The sequence below is a fragment of the Schistocerca piceifrons genome, chromosome 1 (genome assembly GCF_021461385.2).
Source record: "Schistocerca piceifrons isolate TAMUIC-IGC-003096 chromosome 1, iqSchPice1.1, whole genome shotgun sequence".
NCBI classification, from domain to species: Eukaryota; Metazoa; Arthropoda; class Insecta; order Orthoptera; family Acrididae; genus Schistocerca; species Schistocerca piceifrons.
This window is the reverse complement of record NC_060138.1, coordinates 1,105,188,790-1,105,210,440: the sequence shown is the minus strand read 5'-3', so window position 1 is coordinate 1,105,210,440 and position 21,651 is coordinate 1,105,188,790. Positions and strand designations below refer to the sequence as shown.

At 43.9% G+C, this 21,651-nt stretch overlaps 1 protein-coding gene across 1 annotated transcript in view; it reads left to right on the top strand.

Annotated features, from left to right (window-relative positions):
• The window catches only part of LOC124777953 (putative inorganic phosphate cotransporter), a 48,434-nt gene that overhangs the window by 19,474 nt on the left and 7,309 nt on the right, over window positions 1-21,651 (top strand). The window contains exon 5 of the mRNA XM_047253514.1: window positions 19,740-19,872. Coding sequence (XP_047109470.1) covers window positions 19,740-19,872 — 133 coding nt within the window. The remainder of the gene's footprint in view (window positions 1-19,739; window positions 19,873-21,651) is intronic.

Genomic DNA, 21,651 nt, shown 5'->3' with positions numbered 1-21,651 from the left:
TGTGTTAGCTGATCATTCCATTTGAGATCATTTCGAACACTCACACCACATACTTGACGGATGTCACCGCTTCAAAGACTGGGCATTTATTTTGTACTCGTATATTAATGGGAATTTTCGCCTTGTTATACCCAGTAGGTTACACTTTTAATATGGAGAGATAACTGCCAGTCATTACACCACGCATTTATTTTCTGCAAATCCTCATTGGTTTGTTTACAACTTCCTTGTGATACTTCTTTCCTGTAGACTAAAGCATCATCGGTAATCAGTCTGATGCCGCTGTCATTAACATCAACCAAATCGAAAAAAGCAGCGGACCCATTACGCTGCCCTGGGGTACACCTGAAGTTACAGTTGTTTCTGTTGAAGTCACCCCATTCAGGACGACATACTGCTGGTTGGTTGGTTGGTTGGTTGTTTGGGGAAGGAGACCAGACAGCGTGGTCATCGGTCTCATCGGATTAGCGAAGGATGGGGAAGGACGTCGGCCGTGCCCTTTCAGAGGAACCATCCCGGCATTTGCCTGGAGTGATTTAGGGAAATCACGGAAAACCCAAATCAGGATGGCCGGACGCGGGATTGAACCGTCGTCCTCCCGAATGCGAGTCCAGTGTCTAACCACTGCGCCACCTCGCTCGAACTGCTCTCTGTCTGTTAGAAAACTTTCTATCCAACCGTAAATGTCATCGGATATACCGTAAGCGTGCACTTTTTAGAGCAAGTTACAGTGCGGAACGCCTTTCGAAAGTCGAGAAATATGGCATCAACCTGGGAGCCGGTATCTAGAGTCTGTTGTATATCATACACAAAGAGGGCCATCTGTGCCTCGCATGACTGCTGTTTCCTAAAACCGTACAGATGAGCTTCTTAGACCCTAGAGAGGTCATTATGTCTGAACACAAAATACGTTCGATGATTCTACAACAAATCGATGTCAGTGAAATTGGGCGGTAATTAAGTGCATCCGATTTTCTACACCTTTTATAAATTGCTATGACCTGGGTCTTCTTCCAGTCCCGTGGAACTTTGCGCTGTTCCAATGATCTCTGACAGATAATGGATAAGAATGGTGCTATATTTGTAGCACAGTCAACATATAATCATACGGGGATACCGTCAGGACCAGATGCCTTCCTGGCGTCTAAGGATCTTAACTGTTTTACAATTCCAGATACTCTAACCACTATGTCAGCCATCCTTGTGTTTGTTCGAAAATACTTCTCTAGCACTTGGGGGAACATACCTTTAAATTCCAACCAAAGATGCTCAATATCTGTGTGTCCCGCGGTGAATGCTTGGAGCTGACTATGAAGTTATTCATTAATGACAAATTTATTTGCTTTCCAAAACAAGAAAACTCTACGCACGTTTCTATGATTTTTTTTTTTTAACTTCCACTGACATAGAAGCCTTAACGACATTATGGTCGCTAATACCTTCTTCTAGATTAACTTCGTCAAAAAGATCAGGTCTGTTTGTCGTCAAGATATCTAATACGTTCCCTCTCGAGTTGGTTTTCCAACCAACTGCTCAAGTTTGTATGTTGAGAACGCTCCTAGAATAACTTTACACGAGTTTTTGCTTCTGTTCCCTGTGATAAACGTGTAATTTTCCCAGTCAATGGATGCCAAATTAAAGTCTCCACCTATAACTAATAGATAATTCGGATATTTATTTCCTATGTTCTCAAGACTTACCCTGAAACGTTCTGCGACGTTTGTTGCGGATGCTGGTGGTCTATAAAATCATCCTAATTCACAGTGCGACCCAGTATCGATCTCAACTGCGTTTAAACAGCTTTTAACTGCAATGAACACACCTCCTCCCATAGCATCAGTCCTATCCTTCCTAAACATTATCCAATCCGAGTTCAAAATTTCACTGCTATTTATGTCTGGTTTCAACCAGCTTTCGGTACCTAATACAATGTTGGCATTGCTACTGTTTATTTCGGAGAGTAGCTACAGACACTTAGACAATTTACTAACATGAGATTTAGCGTATTTAAATTCTTTGGAATGAGCTGTTTAGGTTAACTAACAATTTTTACAGTTGGCACACCCACATCAGTGTCATGAATTGGTAATTTTTCAGGCCAAGGGTTTGTTTCCCGTAGGGAGAAACCTCAATTAAGAAAACCTCCATGTGCACGCCACAAGTACTGTGTTACCCATGTAGCTGCTTCCTGTGTGTAGTGCACCCATCTATCGAGGGGCGTCCTACAACCTCCCACTTTATAGTCGATAAATGTACAACCATTTTCGTCACAGAGTCGACGTAGCCTCTGATTTAGATTCTCCACTCGACTCCAAACCAGAGGACATCAGTCCACCCTGGGTATGATGCTGCAGATCGTCAGCTTGGCTTCCACTCCTCGAGAGATGGAGGGCGCCTTCGCCAATGTAGACATCCGTCGAAAGGACCCAAGGATCTCCTCGGATCCCCAACGACAGGCATCGTTGGTGCCGACATGTGCAACAATCTGCAACAGGCTACTCCCCGCACTCTCCATATCCGCTGGAGGAGCCTCTTCCACATCCCAGACAAGGCGCCCCAGCAAGCACACCGAGTGAACGTTGGACGTCTTCCCCGTCCTAGCCGCTATGTTCCTGAGGGGCTCCATGACCTGCCTGACATTGAAGCTCCCAATAACTAACAAACCCCTACCCCTCGTGCCTGTCCGGACCTTGCTGAAGGAGCGGCCACTATCCTGACAGAAGGTGCATTCTGAGCCAGCTCAGCCTCTCCCCCCCCCCTCCCCCACAGCATCAGATAGCACACTCAATCTATTAGCAAAGTGCTTGGGATTTGGCAGGCGCCTGCGTCCCCCATGCAGCCTTCGCCTGGAAGCTCGATACCTCAACACAGTCCGCACCTGAGGTCGGTTCAGTGACAGAGAGCTGTCACATCCCCCCCCCCCCCCCTGCACGCCTAGTACAGCAGAGGCTGCCCCAGGCACCCCATCCCCACCGCACCTTAAGGTGGCACTCTGGAGCTTGTTGACTGTGGCCAACAAAGCTTCCAGCTGCGTTTGGACTGTGGCCAACTCCTTCTGCATCCTCATGCAAAAGACACAGTCCCTATCCATCTAGCTAATAACTTATTTACTATAAGAAACTTAAGGTAACTAACTGCCACACAAGGTTAACAGCTACACTCTAGCTGGCAGAAAGGACACTCAACAGTGAAAAATAATAAAAATGTATGGTAGAAGCTAGATCTGATGCTTATTTTCCTGCTAGAGGCTATCTAGTGAATACTAAAGAATGAGAGAGTGTCCTACAGTAAAATGCTATGGGCTATGTAGTGAATATTATTAACGAATTAAACAGTAACCTACGGTAAGTTAAAGCTATTGATTATCCCACGTATTTATAAATTAAACAAGCGTTTACGTACACGTGAATATGAACTAATAAAACTATAAAAACTGCTACCTGAAATGTACCGAGTCTAAATGACACTGACACTGACAGATGCAGGTACAAAACAAAACTTTTAGCTAGCAGTAAGAGTTCAGAATGTAAAGCACAAATACGAAATCTAATTTACATAAATCGATGGGCTTAGAGTACTTGCGATCACTAATGCCCACAGCAAGTGGCGAGGTGAGTTTTAGTTTACTGCTCACTAAACCGTATGTACGATGGGCTCAGAAGTTGTATTGTAACACTGATTTACTCAGATATTGTAGTTTTATTTTTTAACGCTAATTTACTAAGTATTTTACGTTTGCTTAACTGTTAACGGTCGCAGGTTGCGCTGGTCAAACGTATACAAGTGAGGCTAGAACTCACTGTCAGTATCACGTTTCCTAAAAAAACGTATAAAAATTTCTACCTTCAATGTATCGAGTATAAATGACACTAATAAACGTGAATACTGAGTATTGTACACTAACGTAAACTGATTAAGCCTCATATTTGTAATGTAAACAAAAGTTTACATACACGCGAAAAATGACCTAATAAAACGTATAAAAACAGCTACCTTCAATGTATCGAGTCTAAATGACACTATTAAACATAAATACTGCGTATTGTGCACTGACGTAATTGGTAATCCCGCTTCATTAACTTCAGTTAAGAATGTAAACAAACTTTTGCGTACACGCGAAACTGCCCTAAACAGAAACTTCGCTTATCTTATTTAGACGCAAATAAAAACTGAAACCTGCAATTTATCACGTCTATCTGACACTAATGCACGTAAATACTATAGAATATACGGCAAGAACGATTAATTAGCTAAAGTTTGTCAGAATTGCGTCAGTTGTGTTAAACGGCTCGAAAGGAGATGTACTCTGAGACGGATAGCGATACGCACCCACACTAATGGCGGTAGTATCGCGGTCACGAGGTATAGAAGGGCAATGGGTTGGCGGAGCTGTCATTTGTATTCAGGTGATTCATGTGAAAAGGTCTTCGTGGTGATTACGGCCGCAAGAAGGGATTGTTATTTATAGCTAGACGCGTGAGACATTCCATTTCGGAAAACGTTAAGGAATTTAATTTTCTGAGATCCGCATTGCATTCCAGGCATTACCTGTCACCACAGACAACGCGGTGGGTGTTTACCTTCACTTAAGGACCGAGAGCAGCGGTGTTTGCGTAGATTTGTTAGTGCTAACAAACAGGCAATTCTGCTTGAAATAACGGTAGATATCAATATGGGACTTACGACGAATGTATCCTTTAGGACAGTGCAGCGAAATTTGGCGGTAATGGGCCATGGGAGAAGACGACCGACGCGTATGCCTTTCATACGGTTCAAATGGCTATGAGCACTATGGGATTTAACATCTGAGGTCATCAGTCCCCTAGACTTAGAACTACTTAAGGGAAAGGGGGGGGGGGGGCGGGGTAGGGCGTCAAACGGGCCGACATGGAGCAGGAGAGGCACCACAGGACATTTTAATTTCCACTGTCTATACTTTTACAAATAAACTCATAAAACTTTGTCAGCATGACCAGCAAGGATTCAGAATTCACACTCACAGCAGTGGAAGTTCGAAAACATAGCGAAGTAATTTTTTTACGTGTAAAATTTCATCATTTTTTTCACTAACTAATGGCAGCATTTGTTGCTATAGGTACACTTTTCTTCATAAGTAAGAGAGATGGTTTGATGAATTTTGCATATCATACAAACCATACTTAAAGGTGTATGAAACTCTAGAATTTTCCACATCTATTAAAACTGTGGTAAAAATAGATGTAATTAAATACAAAATTTGTGTTTTTTCTAAACATGAAGTTTAAAATACAACAGCTCATTCGTCTTTTCATAAATTAAATAAAGTATAGAGTTTCATGCACCTGTAAGTATGATATGTATGCTGTGCAAAATTCATCGAAGAATCTCTCTTACTTATGAAGAAAAGTGTACCTATAGCAACAAATGCAGCTATTAGTAAGTGAAAAAATGATGAAAATTTCACACGAAAAAAAATTGTTTTGTTATGTTTTCGAACTTCCACTGCAATGAGTGTGAATCGTGAATCCGTCCTGGTGATGCTGACAAAGATTTATGAATTTATTTGTAAATGTATAGACACTGGAAATTAAAATCTCCTGTGATGCCGCTCCTGCTCCAAGTCGGCAGTAGGGGGACAAGGGGCGTGTCACCTCACTCTCCATTGTTGCCAAATTTATTCAAGATGGTGGCGATGACGTCATCCAATATTGCGGCATGTAGACTTGGCAACAGTGCCTGACGTCATCCAAGATGGCGGATTTTGGCGGGAAAATAGTCCAATTGCGCTTTGTCCACTAACCTAAGCCTCCAGAAGAAAAAAAAAATGGCAGGAAGTTTGAATTCCAACAGGATAATGCATGTAAAGACCATACTTGTGTTTATTATTATTATTGATTATCATTAATTAACATTCATTATCATTCATCATCAATCATTATCATTTATTAACATTAATTATCATTGTCATTCATTATCATTCATTGTCATTCATTATAATTCATTGTCATTCATTATCATTCATTATCATTCATTATCATTTATTATTATTTATTATCGTTTATTATTATTTATTATTATTTACCTGCCTCCACTAGAAAATTCCCTCCAAATTCAAATTCCTACACGATAATGGCTGCAAAACCTTACTTTTGTTCATTATCATTCATTAACATTCATTATCATTCATTGTCATTCATTATCATGTATTATAATTCATTATTATTCATTATCATTTATTAACTTTCATTATCATTCATTATCATTGATTATCATTTATTATCATTCATTATCATTTATTATTATAGGCCTACCTCCACTAGAAAATTGCGCCAAATTCAAATTCCAACACGATATTCTCTCGAAAACTGTACTTCTATGTATTATTATCACTTATTATTTATTCAAGATGTCCGATTTTCTCGGTGGGAAAGCCATTCTCCTTACATCCATAACAGAAATCTATCACAAGTTCTAATCCCCAACACCATAATTGATCACATGTACGAGCTTTCTCCGTTACTTATCTTTTTTCTCACTGGTAGCCTATCATAATCGCATCAAATAATAAACTGCACTTATAGTAACGTAATTCACGTCCTTTGATTTTCCAGGGGGGAAGGGACTGAAGACTTTATTTCAAGCAGTACAGTCATCACTTGTTCTCCAACACAGTCGGCACACACATCTTTGATATCGCAATGCAGTCACCACGACGTCTGCGGTCCAACTGAATTAGTTCAAATCCTCGCCACCCCTGGCCAGCATGTTGAGACACTGTCTACACCTGTCACGTGAGGCGGCCGGCCACTAGCGAGAGGGGCGAGCCCAGCAATCGCTCCCACGTCGTAAACATGTTTTCGCTGGACACGTTGGAACTTGTCGAGTTTGACGTCACTGCGGCCCCTTGTCCGCTCACCACATGCATTTGTCGCCTCCACACGTTTCCCGCCAAAATTGACTCCCTCAGAGCTGAATCACACAACGGTCGGTCGTTTCCCTGCAACACTTCCGCACCACGTTCAAACCTGTCGATGCCGACCTCACACAGCCATTCGCCACGTGTCTCTGTGCGAGCGAGAACGCAGTGCTACACTTTTGGCGGCAAAGTTTGCTCGACAGTGGAATCCGCTATGACTATATAAGAGCACGTTTGGACCGCACTAGAACGCCCGCTAATTGACTCACTCTCGCGCGCGCATAATAACTCTACAATCGCTGCGCCACTCCCCCTCTTACGTCACACACCCTCCATGCACGCAGCGGATATAGCCTTCTGTAAATACCTGGAAAATGACTCTTTATTTCAGACATTACGGTCATGCAGGTGTATTCCAAATGACTTCTCCATGCTCACACAGTGAAACTCCAGACCGCAGCTGAGGCCGCTCCCTGGCCGGCTGATGTCAAGCGATTTACGGTGCCCGTCCAGCCCCCACAGCCAGCGCGAGCACTTAACACCGGACACGATGTTTCCTGTCGACCGTGAGCCGTACAAAGGATACGTTTGGCGCCAGAGTTTGACTGACAGTGGAATCCACCATGACAATATAACAGTGCGTTTGCTCGTTGCGAGAACGCTCGCTAATTCACTCTCACCACCCCACTATATTAAATAATTCCATTTACAATTTCATATACATATTCAAACGTGTTCAACTGCCTAATATCATCTACTTTTCAAGAACCAGAACGCCACCTCCGCCTCCTCCTAGGAACCAGCGCCAAGTTCGAAATCTGCCAGTAAACAAAGCTCACTTTCGCTTCCGCCACCAACCTAAGAAAATTGCTTCAAACTAAGCCACCAGCACTCAACCTCTGCCTACTCGTTTCTGGTAAACGGAATGATTTTTCTACCGAGTTGGAAACTTCCTTGACGTCACAGCGCGCGATCGACCACGTGGTTCTGTCAGACAAAGAACGCTCTCACTAAGTTAACTGATCACCTGATTCTCATTATTCAGCCCACATGCCTCGATTATCTAATCCAGGATCTTGGCGAAAACACACGTCCGTACACATGAGCCATCGCACGCACCTAGCTTAGTACCTCCGCAAGTTAATGTAACTAATTCCACATGACTATTTAATTAGTCTGATCAATTAATTAACCTTTATGATGCGGAAAACTGACACGTCCACCTAGACTTGGAATCAATTTTCGCCACTGCCACACCCACCTGGACTTGAAATGAAATAGTTTAAGTCCCTACCGACCAGCACGTCCTTTTACCGACCCATGTTCATTGGCTAACATGTACTAATGCTTGCTTCCGTTTACTAACGTGCACTAACATGTACTAACTCACATTAACTTATATCACATTCAATCTATACAAATAAGCCAAGCTTCAATTCTGATGGTCAGTTCGTGTTTCGCTACCAAACACAAGAAAATTGTGGCAAACAAAGCCACTAACCTAAGTCACCTGTGATGACTCAAAATCGTCTGCTTTGCTCTCTCACTCACCACGAGCGCGAGACCGCCCACATCACAGTCTGGACCTTTATACTAGCGTCGGACATATCCATGTATAGATACTCTAGCTAAACTATGAACCTAATACTGTTGTTCAATCCACACGGTCTAGCACATGGCCAGAGCACACCCCCAGTAGCTAAGCTGAGAACATTGCTCGCTCCATCTTTAGTTAACCGCTGAGAGATGGAGATATGCTGCAATCACATCCCTCGCGCTCTCGTAGCTACTCACCTCAGCAATTCGATCTAACAAACCATTCCAAGTAGAAAAAATAACAACCAACTCGAACTCTCTCATATTCTATATCGTCCCACAAATACTTAACGTACATTTTATTTACGCATCGAGTATACCTATCACTCTCATACAAAAAACACTCATCCTGATATACCTGGTGTCATGTTGCACAGTCGGCAGAAACGCAAACAGCTCCTAATTTCAGTGCACAATATCAAACTGCTCCTAAATAATGCAGTACACGTAACTGTAAACACCATCAGTACTCGTAATCTGTCCAAATAACGCACAGCAAAGTAACTCAATAGATGCGCGCAATCAACCTATCACACATTAAGTCACACGTCCGACAGCTCTCAATTCGCTCAAAGGCCTCTGTTCGACCCTTCAAACATGACTTGATGACAGCCCCATTCACACCGAACACCTGAGAAATTCATATCACCTACACGCGGAACATGACTATCCAAGCCAGGCCACGCGGGACGTCTGTCACCGTCCTAACTCAGTGCGGTCCAACACACATGTTAAGGCCGCATTCCATTGCTCGCCGGCCTATATGCGACACATTTCCACCTTCACGTCTGTTGTCAGAATAGCCGAGAGCGAGTTCACACACACACCGTCCGCACACATCCCAGCGCTTCTCTCCCCTCTCAATCTAACACGATCATTGGAAAATAAAAAAAAAAAAAAAAAATAAGAGCCCAGTCAACCTCTCCGAAATTGTATAGTGCCCCCAAAAATAGTTAACGCTCGCTTTCGTGTTTTCTAAGCTTATTTGTAAATTCAAATTCTTACCCTAACAGAACTTGTTCACCAAAATACACTGCTGGCCACCGTAAATGCAACACCAAGAAAGACAAGAGGTAGCACAACAAAATTTATTTTGTAGATAACATGTTGACCAAGTATCAAATGATTACGTTTACAGACAGTAGCCGCCATTGTTGGAGATCACCGCTGCCACACGTCTCGGCATTGAGTCAAAGAGACGTTGGGTGTGTTCCTGGGGTACAGCAGCCCAAGCAGCTTCCACACGTTGCCAAAGATCATCTGGTGTGGCAGCTGGGGATGTAATCTGGGTCGCTCGTTGAGCAACCATGGACCACATGTTTTCTATCGGCGAAAGATCCGGAGAGCGAGCAGGCCAGGGAAACAATTCAATCTGGTTATTGACGAAGAACCTTTGGACAATGCGTGCCACGTGTGGTCGCGCATTATCCTGTTGAAATATGGCTGTAGCCGAGCCCTGAAGGTAAGGAAGGACAACTGGCTCCCAGCACCTCGGATATGTAGCGCCGGCTATTTAAAGTACCGGCACTGCGTACTAGAGGCATGCGAGAGTAATCTCCAATACCGCCCCATACCATAATACCCGGTGCAAGACCAGTGTGGCGGTGCATAATGCAGCTGTCCAGCATCCTCTCTCCACGGTGTCTCCACACTCGAATCCGACCATCGTGGTGCTGCAGACAGAAGCGTGCCTCGTCAGTAAAGACAACGTCATTCCATTCTGCCTTCCACATCCGTCTGCCATCACACCATTGGCGACCGAGTCGTCTGTGGTTCTGCGTCAATGGTAGACGAAGCAATGGACGTCTTGAGGACAGACCACTCTGCTGTAAACGGCGTCGAATGGTACGCGCAGACACTGGATGATGCGTTACAGACGGAATGTGCTGTGCTATGGTTCGGGATGTCACTGAGCGATCCGTCACTGCCATGCACACAATTTGCCTATCAGCACATGCAGTGGTGCACCGAGGTGAATGCGATCGACCACGTCGGTCCGTCGTACCCTCCTGCATCCAACGGTCACATATCCGCATTACCGTTGTTTGGTTTCGTCCAACACGACTAGCGATTTCTCTGTATGATAATCCACCATCTCGGTAAGCCACTATCCTTCCTCTGTCGAACTCGGATACTTGATCAAACGATGTTCGCTGTTGTCTACGAGGCATAACTGATCGTCTTGTGAAACAACCACAAGGTAAACACACGTGCCGAACGTACACTCGTCGAAATCGCCAAGCGTTAAATGGCGCTATGAGGTGGCGCCACAGGCGCGCGTGATGTGCGTCTGCGCTGAAATTCTAATCAGTTGCATATCTCATCGCTGCAAACCCATGGTGTAAATTTCTCTTGATTCGGATGCTTCCTTCAGGGTGTTGCATTTACGGTGGCCAGCAGTGTAATACTGAATGCGCTCCTCCTACCTTTCCAGCTCTCAACATACGCAAATGTTCCCAACCCTCCTATATCCCAGCACAACCGATTAATCATTCTTATTCCTTCTTATCGAATTTACTGGTCTAATTTCCGAAGGACTCGTTATCAAAGTACCATCCTGCTTTTCTTTCTGATGCTTCCTGTCCATACTTTTACAGAGATCGCTAAATTACCTCCACATCCCCCCTCAATCTACACACACACACACACACACACACACACACACAGACGGTCATCGTCTCTCCTCATCCCATAACATAAGCATTAGTAACTTTACAATCCATTATATACAAACCCTACACAATGTAAACCACATTAACTTTACAATACCCACTACATGTCCCAATTCTCTCAATTCCTAAGGAAGCACTATGAACCTGCTCTTTCTTTCTACACACGCCACACTCAGCGGTAATCAGCCCTTCTGCATCAACGGACGGAAGTCCCTCTCAGAACTGTTCCACAAATTCGGCGATCGCTTCCCCTCAACACAAATGCGTTACTCTCTCTTCTTCTTCCTTGCCTTCTCGCTTTTTTTCTACAAACTTATCCAGACTCATAGACTACAAGAACACACCTTTTTTTTTCTAAGTACAGCATCCTTTAAACCACTCAATAACTAGAAACAAACAGACCAAAATATTATATTCGCACTCTCGAATACCGAAGTCGTTGATCTCATTATACTTATACAGTTAAATCTTACGATCGCGGTCTCATTTGATTGGCATTCCACAATGAGCTAAGTATCGGAAATACACTCTCTTGACCGCTGTTGCTCTGGAAATATCTCTACCGTCCTTACGACTTCCTCTCTACTCGTCACATAACATAATCAATATTAACTTTAGAGTGCAGTAGATACAAACGCTACACAATGTAAACCACATTAACTTCACAATACAGTATATACACATTTGACACAAAACAGTGCACTTATCCAGTATATCTCTACAGCATGCGAAAAAAATATTCTACCCCTACAGCGTCTATATACAGCAATGCTCCCCAATCCCAGGAAAGTGCCCGTCAACCTGTTCTCTCTACAGACCCAACACTCAGAGCTAATCTTCCCTCTTACATCAGCGGACCTAAGTCACCCTCAGAACTGTTTTTTACAAATTCGGTATCGTCCCCTCCTCAGCACAAACGCCTTACTGTCTCTCCTTCGTTATCTGTTCGCTTTTCTTCAGACATCCTCAGACTCATAGACTGCATGTCCATAATATTACACCATTTTAGCTGTACTTCTCAATATCATGCACTAGGCTACACCCTACGGATCACTAGTTCATCATAATTCCCAAGATATAGACTTCAAATTAATTCTCTACAAACGCCGAACTTTATCTATGTGCAGCATGCTGTAAACCACTGACTAACTAGAAACAAACATACGCAAAATGATATTTCCACTCTCAAATACCGGTCTCAGTCATGTAACATTTTCGAGATCTTGGCTATAATTTACATGTCAACTAAGGTCTGTCCCAGGTCTAGACAACAGGCAAGCATGTATACAACACACCACAATCGATCTTCACTCAGTTAAATAAAGGAATAAAATGTGCAGAAGTAGTCAACGGAACAATCTACATCCCATCTAATAACACTCCAACCCAACGGTCATTGCATGCATTATCCTGTTGGAATTCAAACTTCCCGCCATTTTTTTTTTCTTCTGGAGGCTTAGGTTAGTGGAAGTAGCGCAATTGGGCTATTTTCCCACCAAAATTCAAACTTCCCTCAATTTTTTTCTGAAGGTTAGGTTAGTGGACGTAGCACAATTGGCCTATTTTCCCGCCAAAATTCGCCGTCTTGGATGTCGTCATGCACTGTTGCCAAGTCTACATGCCGCCATATTGGATGACGTCATCGCCGCCATCTTGAATAAATTTGGCAACAATGGAGAGTGGGGTGATGCGCCCCTTGTCCCCCTACTGTTGGCCCGTCCGACGTCCTACCCCCCTTAAACCTAACTAACCTAAGGACATCACACACACCAATGCCGAGGCAGGATTCGAACCTGCGACCGTAGCAGCCGCGCGGTTCCGGACTTAAGCGACTAGAACCGCTCGGCCACAGCGGCCGACTGCGTGTGCCTTTGCTAACAGTATGACGTCACCTGCAGCGACTCTCCTGGACTCGTGACCGTGTCGGTTGGATCCTAGACGACTGGAGAACCGTGGCCTAGGCAGATGAGTCTCGATTTCAGTTGGTCAGAAATTATGGTTGTGTTCGAGTGTGGCGCAGACCCCATGAAGCCATGGACTCAAGTTGTCGTCCAGCACTGTGTAAGCTGGTGGTGGTTCCATAATGGTGTAGGCTGTGTTTACTTGGAATGGACTGGACCTTCTAGCCCAACTGATACGATCATTGACTGGAAATGGTTATGTTCGGCTACTTGGAGACCAATTGCAGCCGTTCATGGACTTCATATTCGCAATCAATTTGTAGAACATTCTGGACAATTCGAGCGAATGATATGGCCGTGCTCATGTAATAAAACCTGATGGAGGCGACACTGCAGGTTTCAGTAAATTGCTTCTAGCAGGTGTTGCTGATGAAACTGTATCGTCCACATCTTGATTCGATGAAGTTGTGGTGGTGGTGTTCACTGAAAGCTGCTCGCCCGGTGGGATTTAAGTTGGGAGAGCTGTGTGTGGCTTTTCTGAAGGCTCTCCGTCTGTAACGTATGCGGGCTTCACTCTCTCTACATTGTTGTAGTTTTACTGTCTTGAAGTACTAAAAGTGTGCGAGCTGAGGTGTAATACGCGATAGGGTCCAGTGTAGGGTGGAACAGCGTCAACACGTAAGCATATGTGCAACAACTGTAGAGGTCCTTGTGTAAAACTGTTTACTTGATGGCGTGACGGAATGAACTGTTGCATTGAGCACCGCAGTGTTTATGCGAATTCTTGCAAGACGCGGGCGGAGAGTGTCGTCCCTTCTTGGTTCTTTATTAGGTCGGCGGGACGCGAATTTGTTGTTCATACACTAAATGACTCGGGACTAAGTAAATATCTATTTTCACGAACTTCCAGAATGCTGGAATAGCTGTGAGGCAGCGATTTCTGTCAATCGGTACAACGAAAAACCAGTCCAAAGTTGCAATTTCATTTTTTTTTATTCTCTCAGTGACTAATTTGTGACTGGGACCCGTTTTCAAATCGCATACAGGTAGCTCTGTATCTGTATGCGCTGTACTGTTCGTTTGCACATTCTTAGCATGGTTTTTGCATTTTCGAAAATACCATTTTTGACTATGTTGCGATGGATCGAAAATGGGTCCTGGTTCTAAACTAGTCAATGAGTGAATAAAAAAAAATGAAATTTGCAGCTTTGGACTGGTTTTTCGTTGTACCTGTATCTGTTTTTACAGTTGTCTTTAACTCCAGTAATAAACAGGTTTTGTGTCGGTCCAGGTACTTTCTTGGCCCATGAGTGCTGCTTAGAGTGTTCGATACAGTCGTTTCACGATCCTGTTACTCGCTGGATGGTAGCTAGTACTTTTTAGTTAGGAGATGTCAGATAACTTTATGAGCTCGGTAAATAGTGAGCAGTCAAACTGACAAACGTGATCTGTAGTTACTGTTACCAGAACACCGAATCTGCCGATACATGTGCAGACGAAGACGAATTCTTTCGTGTGTCCTTGAGTGATGCATACCCTTCGTCCTTCCCCTCTGCCCCCGCCCCCCCCCCCCCCTCTTCCTCTCTGTTTTCCCTTTCTCAATTTTGTCTCACTCTTTTAGCACCAGTAGTGTCAATGTCAAATTGCGGTTTGTTGCTTTATGTAACAACGCCATAAACCGGCGTGTCCGGCACTATTCCTCTTGTAGCGCACATATAGTCATTAAGTGCCACAGGGAAAGAGTGGAAAATTGCGTCGGCCTCCTCTATTAATACGGATAATGGTAACTTATCATGTGCTGCCAAACCACACTTTGTGTTGATGTCATATCGTGCGTAATGGTTCTGAGAACAGCTTCTGACACACCTGCCGTCACGCTTCTGTTTCCGATGGTCTCTTCTTTCAGGATTAGTTGCATACGTTGTCCCTTAGGTACTGACTGGCGCTTCATTACTATGTCTCTAAAATTTTGGTACGACTGCTCCGAGGTGCGCTGCAGTACTGTGTCTCGTACCACTTTAACCAATTAGTCATCAATGTTGGCGATGATTGGGTTCAATTTGTCTTCGTTGTTACACACGCCACTTTGTTGGAAGATGACGAAGTATTCTGTCGGATGAGCTGCGAGAAAGTCGGCAGCCGTACTGAAGCTGTTGTAGTTGGTGACGTTGCATCTGGACTGTCCAGTAGCGACGAAATTGTTGGAAAAACCGCTGAAGTGTGATTATGTGGATGTTGGGTTTTTTCTTGTTTACAGGAAAGCTAGTATGGTTGTGAGTGTTGCTTCTCCATTTTCCAGGCGGCGTGGTAGTTACACGGTGCGGAAGAACTAATTTTTACAAAATAGGGTCACCACTGTAGTACTACTCACTTTTACCTTACTATAAGTGACAGATAATCAGTAACAACTAATGACTTTTATTGAAACTTACAGGACACATGAGAGATACATTGACTCACAAAATGCTTGTTTTTGCAATGCTCTTCTACATCTACATCTACGTGGATACTCTGCAAATCACGTTCAAGTGCCTGGCAGAGGGTTCATCGAACCACCTTCACAATTCTCTATTATTCCAATCTCGTATAGCGCGCGGAAAGAATGAACACCTATATCTGGCGGCCGGTGTGGCCGTGCGGTTCTAGGCGCTTCAGTCTGGAACCGCGTGACCGCTACGGTCACAGGTTCGAATCCTGCCTCGGGTATGGATGTGTGTGATGTACTTAGGTTAGTTAGGTTTAAGTAGTTCTAAAATCTAGGGGACAAATGACCATAGATGTTAAGTCCCATAGTGCTCTGAGCCATTTGGACCATTTTTTGGACACCTATATCTTTCCGTACGAGCTCTGATTTCCCTTATTTTATCTTTGTGATCATTCCTCCCTATGTAAGTCCGTGTCAACAAAATATTTTCGCATTCGGAGGAGAAAGTTGGTGATTGGAATTTCTTGAGAAGATTCCGTTCAATGGTTCAAATGGCTCTGAGCACTATGGGACTCAACATCTGAGGTCATCGGTCCCCTAGAACTTAGAACTACTTAAACCTAACTAACCTAAGGACATCACACACGTCCATGCCCGAGGCAGGATTCGAACCTGCGACCGTAGCGGTCGTACGGTTCCAGACTGAAGTGCCTAGAACCGCTCGGCCACACGGCCGGCGAAGTTCCGTCGCAACGAAAAACGCCTTTCTTTTAATGATGTCCATCTCAAATCTTGTATCATTTTTGTGACACTCTCTCCCATATTTCGCGATAATACAAAACGTGCTGCCTTTCTTTGAACTTTTTCTTTTGCAGGTAACACACACTCTAAATCATTCTAGTCGACCTCTCACACTATAGATGTGCATGAACAACAAGTCGCTACACTTACACAAGGGGTCTAGGCAGTTACAGACGTCACGCTGCAGACTGGATTTTCTGCTGCTGTTGCCAAATGGTCTGAATTTTCTTTGATGTTGAGTGTACATGTTTCTCAACACTTTTGCGACTGTTTATAAACCGTTTACTAACTGGCGGATAAAGGGAAATAGTTATTCTTGTGGGGCAGCCGGAACCGTACAAGTCCATTTTGAAAAATGAAGAAACCGCAGATGGTGGATTTAGCAACTGATCTACGGTTTCTTAATTTTTTTAAAAAAGAAGGGAAATACGAAGTTATGTTTCTGAACAAATCCATCAGATATAAAATTAATTACAGATAAACAATGTCTGGTGAATTATGTAATACTGGTACGAGTTTGAGGTCTCTAACCCTGGTAGTAGTCATTCTACGGTCTGATCGCTTTGGGAGAAAGATGAAACTTTTCTCTGGTGACTTGCGATCGGTACACAATATTAGTGTTTGTACTGGGATGTGCTAAACACATCCTCAACAAAAAGCTTATAGAGTAAACTTTTGATAGGCATACAATTATTATCGTTTCAAGCTAAACAAAATTGTTGTAATGTATTGTAGCTTTTGGACGCGACTCCAATTTTTTTTGAAAGAGAAGTACTTCAATAATAATGCAGTTACGTTCGTGAACAGTACTTCACCTCCGTCTACCAATGAAGCACTCTCTCATGAGAGTATAACATATTATTCACAGATCAGGATTACATTCTTTCCTTCGCAACAGTGTCTGAGAGTTCATACATTGATCACAACCCTTGGATGAAAGCTCCGAGGAAGAACAAGGCTTCCAGGGGCGGCATCCAGCATAGTCTCAATGAGCAACGGATGGTAATTTTAGAACTTCTTTCAATATTTTCACGGATATAACCTGCAGATCAAGATGTCGAAGATATGTGGATCCATGATAAACACAGGATTAGTTATGTGGGATGTAGAGCCACTTACATTACGGGTTTATCCAGTATGCAAGAGGCGTTCGGGGCCAGGTCTAAAACATTGATGAGGATGAGGACTACGTCATCCCTCACAGGTGAGCAACAGGAACGAACAGCAGAGGTAACGTGTAAGCACCCTCTAAGATAAGTTGTCTACCGTGGTGAGATAAATCTCGCCACAATGAGTACATTAAGTACTGACGTGTGAATTTCCTTAGACATTGGTTCAGAAACTGATGTAACCTTACCTCTGAAGTGAATAGTTCGGCCAACAGGGATCACACGTGCGCATTCATTGTACAGATGCGTCAGCAGTTCCGTGCCTATGTGGTTCCCCTTGCTAACAGGTCAGCGATGTTGCTACTGCTGGCTCTTGCCTCAAGGTACTACTCTAGAGAGTGACGAGCCACAAATATTCTTGACTAATTTCTCGGACGCTGCTTGGAACTATTGGTGGGTACTTCTACATTTAGCTACAGTAGACTGGTTCACGGACGACAGATGAAATATGCCTTTCACTGCGAATTGTTTAGTCTCTAGACACTGCTTACACGAACTAAGGACCAATGCAAATAAAAAAAAAATGAAAGAGTGTCGAATGTAAACTAGAGTTTTATAAACGCAAGACAGAGCTGATTCCCATTCATTTATAGAGATCGTACAAGATGACTGAGTGGCTTGACATCTCTTTGAGGCTCCATAAACGTTAAACACCAACAATGGACTGCATTACTTTGTGCTTTGCGACAATTTTTCCGCGTTCTTCAACACTCATCAGTGCCGAAAATATGGGTTATCTGCTACAGTAATAATAATACACTACTGGCCATTAAAATTCCAACACCACGAAGATGTCGTGCTACAGACGCGAAATTTAACCGACAGGAAGAAGATGCTGTGATATACGAGTGATTAGCTTTTCAGAGCATTCACTCAAGGTTGACGCCGGTGGCGACACCTACAACGTGCTGACATGAGGAAAGTTTCCAACCGATTTCTCATACACAAACAGCAGTGACCGGCGTTTCCTGGTGAAACGTTGTTGTGATTCCTCGTGTAAGGAGGCGAAATGCGTACCATCACGCTTCCGACTTTGATGAAGGTCGGATTGTAGCCTATCGCGATTGCGGTTTATCATATCGCACCATTGCCGCTCGCGTTGGTCGAGATCAAATGACTGTTAGCAGAATATGGAATCGGTGGGTTCAGGAGGGTAATACGGAACGCCGTGCTGGATCCCAATGGCCTCGTATCACTAGCAGTCGAGATGACAGGCATTTTAGCCGCATGGCTGTAACAGATCGTGCAGCCACGTCTCGATCCCTCAGTCAACAGATGGGGACGTTTGCAAGGCGACAACCATCTGCACGAACAGTTCGACGACGTTTGCAGCATCATGGACTATCAGCTCAGAGACCATGGCTGCGGTTACCCTTGACGCTGCATCACAGACAGGAGCGCCTGCTATGGTGTACTCAACGACGAACCTGGTTTCGGACGAACCCAGGTTCTGTATACAGCGTCATGATGGTCACATCCGTGTTTGGCGACATCGCGGTGAACGCACATTGCAAGCGTGTATTTGTCGTCGCCATACTGACGTATCACCCGGCGTGATGGTATGGGGTGCCATTGGTTACACGTCTCGGTCACCTCTTGTTCTCATTGACTGCACTTTGGACAGTGGACGTTACATTTCAGATGTGCTACGACCCAGGGCTCGACCCTTCATTCGATCCCTGCGAAACCCTACATTTCAGCAGGATAATGCACGACCGCATGTTGCAGGTCCTGTACGGGCCTTTCTGGATACAGAAAATGTTCGACTGCTGCCCTGGCCAGCGCATTCTTCAGATCTCTCACCAATTGAAAACATCTGGTCAATGGTGGCCGAGCAACTGGCTCGTCACAATACCCCAGTCACTACTCTTGATGATCTGTGATATCTAAGCTCTGTTTGGCTCAATGCCCAGGCGTCTCAAGGGCCTTATTACGCCCAGAGGTCGTTGTTCTGCGTACTGATTTCTCAGGATCTATACACCCAAATTGTGTGTAAATGTAATCTAATGTCAGTTCTAGTATAATATATTTGTCCAATGAAAACCCGTTTATCATCTGCATTTCTTCTTGGTGTAACAAATTTAATGGCCAGTAGTGTAATAATAATAATAATAATAATAAAGTATGTCCTTTCTTTCAGTGTGATATGTTGCGGAAGTACACAGTCCTTAAGGTTTTGTATGGCGCTATCAACAGGTTTTGACTTATGAGGTACTCTGTGCAATGCAAAAAGAATTTTCCCGTTCTGCAGCTGAAATTTTATGATATGTGTTCTCGCAGAACGGGTTACTTTCTGCACTGCCGTACATCGCTAACATTGTCCTGAGTGTTGCCTGCAGCTGGATCGTCAACAGTGTAGAGAAGAAGCAAATCCTCAGCAGGGGGGCCTTAAGAAAGGTGATCAACTCCATTGGTAAGAAAGTATATGCAGATAACTATGTATTGCTGTCCGCACAAGAAGTCATTAATTTACAGGAAACAGAAATTATCAACAAACTCGAAAAGTTTATTTATTTATTAACCCGCTCTGATTAGGACCATCAGGCCCTGTCTTACATCGGAGCAGGGTTTCACATATGCAGTACCTTTTTTACATCATAGTTACCTAAGATGTAACAATTACAGTTACGACAAATAGTATGAAAATGTTCCAGTAACTTAGATGTATGCAGTCAGGTGGTCGTCGACAACCACCGATATTTCGAATAGAGCACACCCTGCCATTTTCAAGCCATAACTCTACCAAGCAAGCGATGCGTAGGGGAATCTTGACACTTTTTGTCGGGTTGTGAGTAATGTTGGTGCTTCGACATGTTGTATAGTAAAGCACATTGTTACTCCGTTGAGCTCTATAGCAGGTCGGTGGAGCATCACATTAAGAACTCGATTGATCTCTTACGTCGATTAGAGAAAATGTGATTAAATGAATGTGATATTATAGTAAGTTTGGACGTGGTCTCTCTCTCTCTTCACTCGCATTCCTCTCTGTGATTCGCTACGGGGGACTGAGGTTAGCTTCGACATGTGTTGAGTTCCATTCCACTCACTTTTTGTTGAATGACCAGTAATGTGAGCCTACAAATGGAAAGCTTGTTGTCTCCTATTATTGCCAATTTCTTTATAGAGGAACGTGTCTTGGAGTCGAAACTTTGAAACCTGCTCTTTTTTTAAGATATTGGACGATACTCTCGTTGTTTGGTCTCATAACAGTGAGAATTTCAACGACTTTTTAGCACACCTTAATTCTATCCGGCAGAATATTTATTTGGCGATCGAGGTGGAATAGAATGACTGCTTTCCCTTCTTTGACGTGTTGATCAGGAGTAAGGCTGATTGTACGTTAGTTCATTCCCTAAATAGGAAGCCTACTCACACTGACTTGTATCTACAGCCTCACAGCTGACACTATCCGGCTCAGCGTGAAGGGGTTCAAAATGGTTCAAATGGCTCTAAGCACTACGGCACTTAATATCTGAGGTCATCCGTCCCCTACACTTAGAACTTCCTAAACCTAACTAACCTAAGGACATCACACACATCTATGACCGAGACAGGATTCGAACCTGCGACCGTAGCAACAGCGCGGTTCCGGACTGAAGCGCCCAGAACCGCTCGGCCACAGAGGTCGTAGCATGAAGGGGTGCTTCGTACCTTGGTTCACAGGGATCATGCCATCTCGGACCCCGAGCATTGTCAGCTGAGTTAGCCCATCTTAAGGTCACCTGTCGTCAGAATGGTTTGAGTGAAAGACAGATCAGACGTATGTTGCGATGTCGACCAACTGTTCACCGGGTGAGTGATGATAATACCGAGGTGGCACCGAAGTCTACAGCCTTTTTGCCTTAAGCAAGAGTATTTCGAACAGGACTTGTCGTATTTTCGGAAATTATGGTGTGAAATGTGTTATTCGACCACCATCTAAAACCAGAGTCCTTTTAGGTTCCGCAAAGAATGTTCTTGCTTTACGTAATACTGGTGTCTACCGTATTCCATGGCGTTTTGGCATGTCATGTATTGGTCAGAGTATCAGAACTATGGAGAACCGGTATACTGAACATAAGCGGCACACACCCTTGTTGTTGTTGTTGTCTTCAGTCCTGAGTCTGGTTTGATGCAGCTCTCCATGCTACTCTATCATGTGCAAGCTTCTTCATCTCCCAGTACTTACTGCAACCTATATCCTTCTGAATCT